Raw genomic sequence first — 13881 nt, 5'->3', positions numbered from 1 at the left:
CCTCAAACTCTTTGTATTTGAGGATTACCCTCAATTTAGGATCCTCCAGCCTCCATCTCCCAAGTTCTAGAATTACAGACAATTGCTATTATTCACATTCAGTTTATGTTGTATTAGGGAACAAAGCTAAGAACCCAGGGCTTCCTGCATGACAGGCAAGCACTCTACCAACCAAGCTACATCCTAGCCCTGTGATAATCTTTAAACTATTTTTATTAAGCTCATAATTGAATTTTATACCCCAGTCTTTGTAGTTTTCAGACTTCCTTTTCGTTGCAAGTTTTAGGTCCTAGGAAATTGACCCAGACTTGTAAGCAACAGGAAACATGGCTGGGGCCTCCCCTGTCCGGTATGGTGAGGCCACTGTTGCAGCTTGAGATCCACCTAAGCCAAACTTAGTGTTGCCTCTTCCTCTTGCCCTTCCTCAGGCACAATGGGAACATCCTTCTGGATGCAGAAGGTCACATCATCCACATCGACTTTGGCTTCATCCTCTCCAGCTCACCCCGAAACCTGGGCTTTGAGACATCAGCCTTTAAGCTGACCACTGAATTTGTGGATGTAAGTCAAAAAAGAGGTGCCTCCAAGGGTCATCGTGCTCTTCCTGATAGGAAGAGGTGATGGGCTCCCCCAAATCAGGAAGGAACAGAACAGAAATGCAGTAAATCAGGATGAGGCAGGATTTCTTAGGAGCATTCTTGTGCAAATGGTGAAATCTACCGTGATTGCCTTAACGAAGTTGTGGGAGGCCCATGGGAAAGGACCCACCAGAATCCCTTTATGCATACCCTCTCCTCGCTTCCAGGTAATGGGTGGCCTGAATGGTGACATGTTCAACTATTACAAGATGCTCATGCTGCAGGGACTGATTGCTGCCCGGAAGCATATGGACAAGGTGGTGCAGATCGTGGAGATCATGCAGCAAGGTGCGGCTGCGGACCCCAGGGCTTGGGCTGCCTTGGGTTGGGTTGCCCAGAACTTAGAACTTTTAGGAGGTGAATCCCATGTCAACTCAGGCTGGGGAGGGTTTCTTACGGGGTTCCATTTTCCCTTTAGAACACTCTTCTTCACCCTAACACAGGGGGTGGGGGACGCAAGACTAAAGGAGCAGCAGAAAGCACTTGGGTACCCTCATGGGGAAAACACCCATCTTCAGCCTCCTGGTCATCCACTCTTATTTCTCAGTCTCCTCTGCTAACTCTGGTGCTTCTACCCACTTCTCTCCCACCACACTTGACTGACTGCCCTGGCCTTGGCCACCACCTCAAGCCACCTTCCTTTCCCTACTAACTAATCCTTAGCTCTGAATGGAGTTCTTCCTGCCTCCTTTACCTTTCACTCTGCTGCTTCCCCGGTCCTTTGCACAGGATCCTCCCTCACACAATTCCTCTGGGCCCCCTCTTACCCCTCCCCAAAAAAACCTCCAAACATTTACCCTACCTAAGCTGCCAGTCTCCTCCCCATCCTTGCCCATACCCACAGGTTGCCGCCGTTGCTCAGGAGCATCTCTGTCTGGCCCCGTGGTGACGGTGGCCCAGGTCATCTGTGAGTGTCAGACCTAGCGTAGGCAGAGGCCTGCAACCAGATAAGTGCAGGGCCCATTCCCAGAACTTTCCCCAGCCTCCCCTCTGGGCTCTGAGACTTCTCTCCGAGGCTTCTGGGGGTACTGTGGGCTTCCTTTCCCTGCTCTGCCCACATACTCCCACATATAGAGGAACTAAGGAATATGGGGTGAGGATGGACTGAAGGCCTCCAGACTGCCTTTCTCTGCACAAGCAGAGTTGTTCTATACCTCCCATGGGTCCCTGTGGCTGGAGGGAAGGTGGGCTCTATATATACTTCCAGCTCTCTTCCCTTTGACTACTGACTACTAGCCTGCTTTCCTAACTGCCCACGAGCCTTAATTGCTACTGCTTTCCCCCAGGTTCTCAGCTCCCTTGCTTCCATGGCTCCAGCACCATTCGCAACCTCAAAGAGAGGTTCCACATGAGCATGACCGAGGAGCAGCTACAGCTGCTGGTGGAGCAGATGGTGGATGGCAGCATGAGGTCTATCACCACCAAACTCTACGACGGCTTCCAGTACCTCACCAATGGCATCATGTGATACCCTGCTCGGGCCTACAAGTGGTGGGATTGAAGGCACCCTCCTCCCTTGGAGGACCCTTGCCTAAGAAACCCCAAATCACAAAACCCTACCTACCTAACCACCTACCCAAGGGAAACGGAAGGCAAGAAATACAAAGGATCATGTGGTAACCATGAGAGCTGCCAGAGAGTAGGAGAGCCAACCATGGGGTCCAGACTTGCTGGGGCTTCCCCACCTCCTGCTGTGTCAGTATTACCACCTGACAGATCCCAGGACTCGCTGCCCTCCAGAGAAGTGATGAACGCAAGGATGGGGGCCTTTTTCCCCTCTCCAGAGTCTCAGAGGTTCTTTCTACAGTCTTGGTTTCTCTGGGTCCCAGCAAGATGGGAAGGAGTGGGTTCTTGGTACTTAGGATGTAATCCTATGTCTGACCATGCTGCTGCCCAACTCTACCCTCCCAGGGGCTGACCCCTAGCCCACATTCCCTGCCACAGGGCCCTGCACTTGCTGAGGTTCCCCATCATGGGCTAAGGAAGGGAACTGCCACAAGCCCTCTAATGCATTGAGGGCAATGGCCTAGCCATGGGGAATTCCTTTCCTGACACCCAGGGAAATAGCTCTCAATTTTTTTATTTTTAATTTTTGTTTGAAATAAAGTCCTTAGTTAGCCATCTGTCTTGTTTGAGTTGCTTCTGGGGGTGGGGGTGGGTGGAAGAAGAGGCTAAATCCAGCATACAAAAGGCACCAAACACACAAGACAAAGCTGACTTTTCCATCTGTCTTGGTCAACACTGCCTCTTCCCTGAGAAGGGCTTCCCCCAGTTCTGACTCCCCCTCCCTAGCAGTATACATTGTCCAACTCACATAAAGAGAAAAGCCTGAGTGGGGATTAAACCACAAGCAGTTTTAATGGTCTGGCTTTCTCCCTCTTGTTTCTCCCACTGTTAGTATTATTACTACAAGAATAAAGGATTCCTGAGAGCCTGTCCTCTCCTCTCCCTGGACCCCATTTGACAGGACTCATCCCCACCAGCCCCCCCACCCCTAGATTTCTGGAGGAAAAGACGAATGGAAGGCACTGCAGGGATTGGGGCGGGGTGTTAGTGCGATGAGTGTTAGAGGAGGGAATACTAGGGCAGCACCCAGCCCAGAGGAAGCCATCTAGCAGAGGGGCAGAAGCTGGACCCTGTACGTCCTAGGTCTCCCCAGTGCCTGTCTAGCAGACTTCTGTCCTCCCACAGCTACACACTGGGGCCTGCAGCAGGAACATTAGTGTTGGGTTCAGAAAGGAAGGAGAGCCCGCTTAAGCAGGACCCAAGGACCAAACCCAAGAGGGAGTGGGGTGCAAGTCACTAGAATCCAAAAAAAGCTTTCCCTTGGGGCCAAAAAGAGAAGAATCAAACAAAGTAAGTGTTAAACTTCCCAGCCCAGGGAGGTGACAGCAGCAGTGAAACCCAAGTTCCAGGGAAGAGGACTGGCTAATCCTAGGCCTGGGACCTAGTTGTCCCCACTGCCTCCCTGCCGGGCCCTGATGAATGCCATGCCATGTGTGCGAAAATGGGTCTTGAGATTCAGAGGGCTATCACAGCTCTTGCCACAGACCTTACAAGTCAGGGGGCCTCCAGAAACAGGCAAAGGTGACTCTCCACCCTCTGGGTCAGACCGAAATGGAGGAACGTCTTCTTCCCCATCCCCCATCCCCAGAGCACTGGCTTTACCCCCGGCCCGTCTCTTCTTGTGGCTAATGAAGCGGTGGCGGCTCAAGGAGCCAGGGGAAGCAAAGCACAAGCCACAGTCGAGGCACTGCTGCGTGCCACCATCCACCCTCAGCCCCACCACAATGCTCTGTTCCGCCGAGCCACTGCTCCTACAGTGAAGAGGACCGTGGCCTCCTGACCCAGGGCCACCCCTCAGGGACTTGGCTGGGGGTGTCGTGCTGTCTGGCTCCTCACTGCATGAGTCAGAAGACTGGCGGCGTTTCCGTCCTGGCCCCTGGAGAAAAGTGCAAGAAACTGGGCCTCACCATCACCCTGGCTTCCTGAGACCAGGGGCTCACTAGTTTCTCACTCCCGTGACATAGTATCAGGAGGGCCCCTTCTCACCTGGGATCTGCCACCAGAGCCTCGCACCAGAGTGCCTCCTCTGCCAGAAGGGGACTGGGTCCCCAGGGGCAAGCCATGCCGGACTTGGACATGCTTCTCCAGGATCAGGCGACTACTGAAGGTGCGCTTTCCCTCTGTGCAATACCTAGCAGAGGTAAAGCGGGCAGGGTAGCACAGGAGGAAAAGACCACAGCCCACAGCTCCTGAGAGGAGGCTGCCAGAGCAGACAGAGGCCTCAACCTTTGGATCCCTCAAGCAGGAGCAGGTGACAGGTACCCTGGGAGGAAGGGTCATCCAGCAGGTAGGAAGAGGGAATGAGTCGGGGTTACCTGCATGGGTAAACTCTCTTGATTCCCTCATGGTTGACCCTCACATGGCGTCTCAGGCTGGGGGCAGAGCAGAAGGACCGCTCACATAGACGACAGGGGAACTTTTTCACTGACTAGAGAGCAAGGAGCAAGGGAAATTTCAGTCACACAGGTCAACCCTCCAGCCTACCTTTCCCAGAGGAAGGCTAGCTCACCTTGCCATGTTCCTTCTTCATGTGAGTCACATAATCATCACGCTCAGGAAACCAGGAATGGCAAAGGCCACAGGTCCAGCCCCCAGGCCCCCCACCCCCACCTTTGATGCCTTTGCTTCCCAGGTCCCGTCGGGGGGGTCGTTTGCTTGGGCGGGGAGGCTCAGGGGAGCTGGGCAGCTCCTCTTCGGATGAGGAAGATTCCTCAGTAGCAGGGGCTGCCTCCGCCCGAGACACAGCCAGCTCCTCAGGCTCAGTCTTGGGGGTCAGAAGGGCACCTCCAACCCCTTTGCCACCTGCCTCCTCCCCCAGGCGTCCAGACTGGTGAGTGTTCTACAGGAGGAAGACAAGAGGAGGCTCTGTGAGGAGAGCCTGGCTTTGCCAAAGGCCTCGCTTCCCTCTGCTCCCACTGCCAGAGGGCTATGGGGCTCTAGTTCGGGTCCACACAGCTAGCCAAGTTTCTACTCCCCAGCACTCTGCTCCTTCTGTACCTTGAGATGTTCCAGCATGGTCCTTTTTTGGGCAAAAAGCAGAGGACAAGATGGACACTTGAAGACGCTGACTCGCTGGGGCAGCAAGTGCTGGTCGAAGTGTGAGGAGAGGAGAGGTTTGTGAGTGAAGACCGTGTCACACATGGCACACTTGTAGATCAGCCTGGGTGCAGAAAGGTCAGTGCAAACACCATGCTAGGGCAGCGAAACCCTACCCTGCAGCCACCCCAGTCCACCCCTGCCTCCCCAGGTCTCACTTGGCTTGCTGGCTGAGGAAGCTGGGATGCTGGGAGTAGAGGTGGGCATGGGCGCTGGGTGCTGACTTGAAGGCCATGGGGCAGATGGGGCACTTGTGGAAAACTTCGCAGTGTGATGCCTGTATGTGGGACTTGATGGAGTTCACACCCCCAAACACCACTGCACAGCTGGGGCACCTAGGAGAGGAGTGGGAGGTACCGCAGTGAGGTAGGGGGATCTCCAGCACCCCGCTTACTCTTGAGGACTGGGTGGACTTCAAAAGGACATCAGCAAAGGGGCATAAGCGAGGGGGGGAGGCCTGAGGAGGCAGAGTTGGAGTTCCACAGAGCCCTGCTCTCCACTGCTCTCACAGTACGTGGCTTGACGGCAGGGCATGACATGTGTCAATACAATAGCGCTGAGAGGGACAAGAAAAATGATGGTTCTCCTTGAGAGCCATCTACAAGGGTGCTGCTAAGAAAGAGATCCTCAGGGTCTATGGGGAGATGAGTATGAGGCACCTGTATCCCACACGGCGAGAGAAATGCAGACAGGCCTCTCGAAGATGGGTCTGAAAACTGGCTTGTAGAAAGTTGCCCCCACACTCAGGACAGACATGGGGGGGTCGGTTCTTATGTGTGCGCTGGTGGGCACTGAAGCTGCAACGATTGGGGAGCATCATGGGGCAGGATGGGCACACCTGTCAAGAGGTTAAGCAAGGTTAAGTGGATAAGGGGTGCCCTGCACCCCATTATTTGCCTAAGCAAGCTGCCAGTACCTTCCTGGACTTCACCTCCAGTGTCTGGTGGTCCCTTCCCCAAGAGAAATGAACGACAACTCACGTTGCTGGTAGACCCAAGCGCGGGAGGGCCCAGCTGTTGAAAGTGGGCTGCCATGCCGGCCTTGTCCCGGCACTGCTCCTTACACTCCAGACAGCGGAAGCACGTGTAAACAGAGGCAGTGGGGGGAGTGGGGGGCTCTGTCGGGAGTGGTAGCACAGGGGCTTCAGTGGCGACTGTAGTAATGGTAGAGGTGACAGCCCCCTCCCCCTTGCCCAAAATAGGCAAGGCCAGAGTTCCAGGGACAGGTGGGACAGCCACAGGCAGCAGGGGTGTGATGTCTGGCTGCCCCACCATCTGGTCAAGGGCTACAGGCCGCATGACCAAATGTGAGCACTGCATGACAAGCCCCTTGTCCTTGTGCTCACGGGCATGCAAGAGTAGGCTACACTTGTTGAAGAAGACCAGGCGACGGGCACAGTGGTTACAGGTGACCTCTATGCGCATGCTTCTGCGGTCATAGTGCCGTGCCAGGCTCTTCTCCAGGGAAAAGGCATCCCCACACTCAAGGCAGCGGTAGCCTGTGGGCGGCAGGGCCAGCCCTGCTTCGGCCGGTGGACTCAGGTTCGGTCGATAAGCAGGCAGCAGGTTCTTGCTGTTGAGGATCTTGTTGAAGGCCTCTACCAGGCTGGACTGGGTCCGAGAGATCACTGATCCACCTGCTGTGCCTGGCCCAGTAGCAGACTTAGAAGGCTGTACCATCACCACTGAGGCACCATTTACCTTCTGTCCCCCAAGACCTAGCCCTGTCCGCACCTCAGCCTTGGGAAGAGTTTGGGGTACCAGACCTAACACGCTCTTAGTCACAGTCTTAGGGCTGGTGGCACTCCCCCCTGGTAGAACCACAGCTTTGCGGGCAACACTAGCCGCCATTAGCATGGCAGTGCTAGCATTCTGGATGGTAGCCACAGGCAACACTGTGCCCTTCAGCCTTGTGCCATCGCCCAGTTGGACACTCACCACCTTTGGACCCTCAGGGGTTGGAGTTACAGGAGACAGTTTCAGGAAGCTAGCCTCAGCCAGGAAAGCTCCCTCTGGCAAAGGGGCAGGGGGATCGGGTTCTGAGGGAACCCTGGTTACAGTTCTTGTGATATTCCCACAAGATGTTTTAATAGTCTTGATCCGCACCTTGAGGGGCCTAGACGAGCTGGAGGAGGTAGGGGAGTCATTGCTGTCCTCGTCTGCAGCCTCAGCTCCACTAGAAGGGCTTTGGGGACTTCCTGGGGGAGACTTGTCCACTGTTCCCTCATTCTCTTCCTTGAGAGGCTTACCGCTGGGTGCCTTCTCAGGGGAAGCAGGAGGGCTCTGGTGCCCTGGAGACTGCTTGAAGGACATCCCAGCCACCTGGGGAGGTGAGGCGCTGGCAGGAACGCCTGCCGCCTCAGGGCTGGAACCTGAGCTTCTCTGAGTTAGGCCCTGGGAATGGGGGGGACTGCAGTTTTCCTGTTTCAAGGCCCCTTCTGGCAGGAGAGAACCAGGAGGCAGCAGGGTTGAGCTGTTTTCTGGGGCCAGCTCAAAAGGAGTGGAGAGAGGCGGTGGGATCATGTCCCCACCCTGAGGTGGGGAAGGTCCAGGAGGTAAGGGACCTGGGTGCTCCCCTGGTTCAGACCCAAAATGAGCAAAGAGGTCCAAGGGTGTTTTGCCTTCCAAAGCTTTTTCTTTCCAGGCATCCCCATTGGCAGGAGCTGGTGAATGGGGGGTTTCTGAGAGAGAAGGCTCAGGACCCCCAAATCCATTTTGCATCAGACAAGACCCCACAGATCTTTCCTTAGTCACAAGCCCAGCCTTGGGCTCTTCTTCTCCTGAGTTTCCAGGCAGGGTCTCAGACTGCTCCGGACACACTGTGTTCTTGACGATGACGCTGACCGTGGAAGTGTCTGGTGGTGGAAGGCCATGTTCAGAGGCCTCGGCTGGACTCTCAGGGTCATGCTCAGCAGTTGCTGTCGCTGCTCTGTCTCCAGAGTCACCTCCTACACTGGGTTCCGGCTTCCCAGGGCCTCCTGGTCCCTCGTTTCCTTCTGGCCCAGAGTGAATGGCTTCATTTGCATCAATGTCAGGGATGTCAAAAGCAGCAAGTAGGTCATCAAAATCAGGGGTTTTCATGTCCCCCATAGCGACAGGTCCCAGACCTAATAAAAACAGTAAGAGTGAGGAGAAACTGGGGTATCTGAAATCGAGACATTGAACCTCCTTCTCTCAGTAACTGTGCTGATCTCCTCCAACTTTGGTAATCTCCACCATAAAAATGTAGAGAAAACCAGAAAGAGACTCTCAGAAACACAAAGAGTCAAGGGTTCTCAGAGAGCATCTTGGATGAGACCACATCGGGCACGGAACCAGTTAACCAACAGGAATATTAAGGGCGACAGACACAGTGCTATAGGTGTCTGGGCTTATTTGTGTCAGGATGGGATCAGTATTCTTCATGGAATACCAATTGGGGGTCCACAGAGATCTGCAAGGCCATTACACAAAGGAGCGGTGATGAAAGCTAAGACTTAAACTGCTCTACCTTCAGCGTTATCACTGCTGTTCAAGCAAGTTACTTCACTGCCTCACTTCTGCTGTTTCAAAGAGGGAACAAGTAACCCATTTATCAAAGTTCTAGAAACATAAAATTGTATGCACGAGTGTCCAACCCAGAAGACAATTTGTTACTGCAGCTGGGCCAAATTAAGGACATGCGAGGGCAAGGAGGACTGGGAAGGCATATGCACTGGCCACCTAGAGCCAGGGTCAGAGGTCATCTAAAGTCACATGCCAAGACCCGGAGCCACTCCTGGCACCTGGAGCTCCAGCATGGTCAGCAGGGAGAAACAGAGTCAAGGGAGAGAGAGTAGGATGCAGAAAGAGGCCAAGAAAGGGAGGGGCACAGCCACAGGGCCCCAGCTGGGTCCGCGACTGTCACAAACACCTGCTGCTGGCTGGCCTCCCTTCCCCAGAGCCTTCCTCCTCTCTCCTCCACCTTGCTCTCCCAGGGCTAAAACTCCAGGGTACACGCTGATCACATAGCTGACACAATGGGGAAAAGCTCCTCCTTCCCACTGTCATTTCCACTGAGCTCCTCACCGACGCTGTCTCCTAACTCAAACTCCAACTTCCTGGGCAACAGTAGCCTAGGAAGTCTCCCCCAACCTTAACCAGGCTCAGAAGAGATGTGGGGGGGGCAACAAGGCCAGCTCAGAGGCTGTGGAGACCCAAGCTCTAACCTCCATCAGTTCCTAACCATAGTATTTCTGTAGGAAGAAGGCCAAATTCGCTCCCCCTCACATGCTCCCTGCCCAGGATGCAAGCCATTTCCCAGGGCCAATTCTCTCACCTCTTTCCAGCCTTCAGACTGTAAGTGGAGATGGTCCCAGCAGGTGGCGGCTGGCATTGCGCGGACCAGGGTGGGGGTGGGGGGCAAGGGTACCCACTAGAGGAAGAAAGGGGAGGCCTCCTAGCACTTCACCCCTTTACTTAATTCTGCACCTTCTGGGTTTAACGAAGCCCTTAGTTCCGCCCAGATGAACTGCCAGGTCCCTCTTCAATTCGACTGCCTCAGGTGGGGAGACCTGGGCACCTTCCCACTCAACCTCCCAGCAGAGTGGGTAGGTGGAGTGCAAACCTACGGGGACTTGGGAAACACCTGCGAGCTGGCCTCTCCCAACCTCCTCCCTCGGGCCTGCAAGTGACTTGGAGGTCATCCGATAGCCACCTGGAGCAGACAGTGGGCCACGCAGAGAGGCTTAACGCCGATGAAGATCCTCCGCTCAGCCGCCAGGCCTCCGGAGCTACCGTCTCCCTACCCCCTTTTCCCTCTGTTCCCAAAAAGCAAAAGGAAGGGGCTTAATCAGAAGACGGTGAACAGAGCCGGGTCGGGTGGGGGCTCCACTGCCCTTTGCCCAAGGCCTGCTGCGCCGGGGGCGATTAGGTTGCGGCCAAGCTGGGCAGCGGGCTGCATTAAGTGCCTGCCATCTGCCAGGGTCTGGCACGGGAAGCAAGTCCGGGGTTTCGGGTAGGGGACAAGAAGTACATTAAAAAACTGGAGGGTAAACTGAGGCGAGCGGTGCTTCTTTCACTTTCATCGGCTATGAACTCACGGCAGGGCCTTGGCCAGGCCAGGCCCTCTTGGATCTGCGGCGCTGCGCCTCGGGGGCCAGGGCTCCCCGGCAGTGGGGAGTGGCACGAGGGGAGTGGAGACACGAGAGGGGGCGGTCCCTGAGACTCTAAGCGCTGCAGCCAGGTCATACCCCACTCGCACCCGGTCCCCTTCCCCTCTGCGCAGCGCGCAGCCTGCCCCGGCTCCGATCCTCAGATGCCCTCTCGAGACCCGAGTGCCTGCAAGGCGCGCAGCGGGCTCGGGGCGCCGGCCTGAGTCCTGCAGGGCCCCGGACGCTGACCCGCACCCGGTCGGGAGGTAGGCTCCGCTGTGGCTGGGCCCCAGTCCCCCGCCCCCACCGCCCAGCACGGACACCATTTTAGGTCGCGACATCCCGCAGCCTCCAGTCCCCCGGTCGCACTCCGATTGCCTCTCGGTCTAGGGGAGCCAGGACTTAGGGGTCCCGGACCCCCCTCCCACGTTACCAGGCTAGGGGCAGTGCTTTCAACAGACTTGAGTTCCCACAGCGGTCCTCGAGGATGCAGGCTGCGACCCCGCCGGGCAAGCAGCCGCCCCAGGGGGGCGGCGCGGAGAAGGGGGTAGTTGACCAAGTGGGGGAGGGGCAGGGGCATCTACCCGCCCCCCCGGGGGGCGGAGCCAAGGGCGGGTATTTGCAGCGAGCACGCTTACTTGTTCCGATCCTAGTGCGGGCTGAGACCCCCGCGGCCTCCACCCGGTTCCAGGCGCCACCGCTGCTGCCGTCGCCGCCGCCCTCCCCGCGGCCGCCACTACTTCCTGCTTCTCTCCGCTTCGGCCTCCCCTCTCCCTCAGCTCCCTCCGCGCTCCTGGACCGGGCTGCCCGCTTTCATACTCGCCATTGGCCAGTGGCCCCGTCCATCAGCCCTGAGCCCCACCCAGCCCCGCACGGGGTTGGCCCTCCGTACCCAGCTCGGAACTGGCCCCTCATAGTCTTCTCACCGCCATTGGACGAAGGCCCCGGGCTCTGTGGCGAAGCCTCTCCTCATTGGCTGTCTCGGAGTCCACCTGCCCCGTCTGCGTAGCTCGAAAGCCATTGGGCGCCGCCGCTGTCGCTTAAGCAGGACGCCTGCCTCAGGCTCCGCTTTGGGACGCGAGGGGAGACTAGCCCGGGAGCGCGGCGGTCCCCTCGCTATCGCTCGCTCGCTCGCGGCTGCACGCCGCGCCGCCTGTGTGCAAACTTAGGAACCCTAGCTGTGTGGCGGCGCTCCGTGTGGAACGTGCGTGCTTCAAGCGTTCGCGCCGTTCCCTCAGGCTAAGCCGCGACCTCAGGGATGCGGTGTAGGGTTCGCAAAATGGGGCGCCACCCCCAAACATTACGTCATCGGGGTGACCCTTCCCTCGCGGTCCTGGCAGTGTCTAAACTGCTTTATCTAATCCGGGTGGAAGTGGCGCTCGCGTGGCTCGGCCTCTGGGCGTGCGCGCCACGCACAGCTCCTCCCGCTCCGGGAGAGCCGGACAGGCCGTGGGATTCCGAGTGCAGAAGAAACCGGAACCCGGGACCAGGGACCTGAGACGCGCTGCGGACCGGAAGTGGGGGAGGTGACGTTGGGAGTGCTGGCGTGGCCTGGGCCGCAGCCAGAGAGCTTAAGGTAGTACGCTGATAGGTCCCGCAGACGAGAGGAGGAGGGAGCCCAGATCGGTTTCCCATTTAAGAGACGCTCTTTCTCCCCGCCCCGGCACGAGCTGGCGCTGCCGTTCAGGTTGAGCTTTCCCGCGCTTTGCCGCCCCGCCCCCGGGGGCGGGGAAGGGGTGGAGTTGCTGGGGAGACGGATTGCCTCGCCGCCCTCCCATCTGCACGCTTTCGCTGGGTCCGTCTGCGAGCCCCGTGTGCCACCTGGCGCGCACTCTAGCCTGGCCACGCGCCGCCACCGCCCACCGCGAGCGCAGCCGCTCCAGACGGCGAGGGTTTCTAAAGAGTGTGTGTTATTTTAACCCGCGTCTTCACCCATCCCATGCGAGCAACCCACCAACTTAGCAACGTGTCAAGTTTTTTGTTCGTTTTAGCGATGCCGAGGAATGAACCTAGAGAGTCGCACATGCTCGGCAAATGCACTAATACGGAATCTGTACCCCGTCTCTCACTTTTTGAGATAGGCTTTTCACCAGGGATGTCCTACCTGCCTAGTAACTGGGGTACACTGCTGCGCCGCCAGGCCCAGAGTTTGGTAAAGCTTTTAAAAGGAGACTATTACCTGCCCTTGGGTCTCGAAGCATTGGTCCTAGAAATCTCAGGCGCCGCCTGGGAGCTGCTTGTGACTATTAAGGCTACAACGGGAATCTTGGAACCACCACATTCCACATGATGGCATTAGGCAAGCCCTTCTACTTCCCTGAGCCTATTGTCTCATGAATAAAATGGAAATTATAATATCCACCGGCCAAGATTAGTTTTGCAAGGATGAAAAGCTTAGGATGCAGAAGTACTATTTGTGAAATGATAGCAAGCAGACGAATCCAGCCCCCACCTCACCGGCCATCTTTCTCTGCAGGTGCCACAGCTCACCTCTCTGAGTAACAACTGAGAGTTCTCTACTGGAGAGCTAAGGATGTGGCTCAGTTGGTGCTTTATAAATACAAAGTGCTTGTACTTTATAAGCCCAGCATCGTGGCTCATACTTACAATCCCAGCACTTGGGAGGTGGAGGCAGAGGTATCAAAGCTTGCCGCTGCTACTTAGGGAGTCTGCGGAGTGCTTGCAACACTTGAGTCCAACAGGAAAAAGAAGTCCCCTACTGGATGTCGCCAACCTGCATTCCATTCTCACACCCTCCTCTGGGTCTCCCTGTAGGTTTAATAATTACTACTCACATACGTGGATTGTAATTAGAATTTTATGTCAACTCATCTAATCCTTACCACAGCTCTAGAGGAAAGTATTGTTATGTCCATTTTATTGAGAGGGAAACAAGCACACACAGGCTAGATTAACTGACTCACACAAAGTCAAAAGCAGTGGAAGTGAAATTTTGAGAGCCCAGAAAGGTAAGCGCTGAATTACAGATTGCCTTGCCAAGAGAGTTCTGCTTAGAAGTTTGCTCTTCAATTAGATGTATTAATCATATGTTTAGGAAATACTTTCCAAACTAGGTGTAGTAGGAGAAACCTTGTAATCCCAACATCTGGGAGGCAGAGGCAGGAGGAGCCAGAGGTCAAGGCTACATAGCAAGTCCCAGATTGTGTTAGTTACTTTCTGTTGCTGTGGTAAAACGCCATGATCATGACAGCTTACAGAGAGTTTATTTGGTTTACAGTTTCAGAGTTAGCATCTGACAGCAGCAAGTGTCAGGCACAGAAACTGAAAGTTCACATTCATCTACAGACAGGAAGCAGAAAGGGAACTGGGAATGGTAGGAGTCTTTAAACCCTCAAATCCTACCCCCAGTGAATACTTAATCCAGCAAGACCACACTTCCTGGACCTCCCAAACATCTCTTCAAATGGGGAATCAAATATTTAAGTGCCTGAGACTCGCATGAGATCCTGT

The 13881-nt window shown here is 55.9% G+C and overlaps 2 protein-coding genes across 9 annotated transcripts in view; one reads left to right on the top strand and one right to left on the bottom strand.

The window, feature by feature from the left end:
* The window catches only part of Pi4kb (phosphatidylinositol 4-kinase beta), a 34696-nt gene extending 31935 nt beyond the window's left edge, over window positions 1-2761 (top strand). For 2 of the 4 annotated variants that reach the window (XM_021235446.2, XM_021235445.2), the window contains 4 exons: window positions 429-561; window positions 806-926; window positions 1483-1545; window positions 1925-2761. In XM_021235446.2, the coding sequence (XP_021091105.1) occupies window positions 429-561; window positions 806-926; window positions 1483-1545; window positions 1925-2106 (499 nt within the window). In that variant the 3' untranslated portion in view covers window positions 2107-2761. The remainder of the gene's footprint in view (window positions 1-428; window positions 562-805; window positions 927-1482; window positions 1546-1924) is intronic. The other 2 variants (XM_005084295.4, XM_005084294.4) reach the window with 1 other exon arrangement.
* A 210-nt stretch (window positions 2762-2971) lies between these two features.
* Znf687 (zinc finger protein 687) lies at window positions 2972-11872 on the bottom strand. 5 transcript variants are annotated; one of them, XM_013123794.3, is made up of 10 exons: window positions 10844-10962; window positions 9597-9692; window positions 6281-8406; window positions 5960-6138; window positions 5459-5635; window positions 5202-5364; window positions 4714-5043; window positions 4520-4632; window positions 4191-4335; window positions 2972-4080 (listed from the first exon to the last, which is right to left on the bottom strand). In XM_013123794.3, exons 3-10 carry the CDS (start codon window positions 8387-8389, stop codon window positions 3586-3588), a joined length of 3711 nt encoding a protein of 1236 aa, XP_012979248.1. In that variant the 5' UTR covers window positions 8390-8406; window positions 9597-9692; window positions 10844-10962; the 3' UTR covers window positions 2972-3585. The 5 variants fall into 5 exon arrangements, with proteins under 5 accessions (XP_012979248.1, XP_012979250.1, XP_012979249.1 ...); XM_013123796.3 differs by lacking the exons at window positions 9597-9692; window positions 10844-10962 and adding an exon at window positions 11303-11872; XM_013123795.3 differs by lacking the exons at window positions 9597-9692; window positions 10844-10962 and adding an exon at window positions 11337-11872.
* Between the last annotated feature and the right edge of the window lie 2009 nt (window positions 11873-13881).

Source organism: Mesocricetus auratus, unplaced genomic scaffold (genome assembly GCF_017639785.1).
Source record: "Mesocricetus auratus isolate SY011 unplaced genomic scaffold, BCM_Maur_2.0 Super-Scaffold_100009, whole genome shotgun sequence".
Lineage (NCBI taxonomy): Eukaryota > Metazoa > Chordata > Mammalia > Rodentia > Cricetidae > Mesocricetus > Mesocricetus auratus.
The sequence above is the reverse complement of the archived record's forward strand: the minus strand, read 5'-3'. Positions and strand labels throughout refer to the sequence as shown.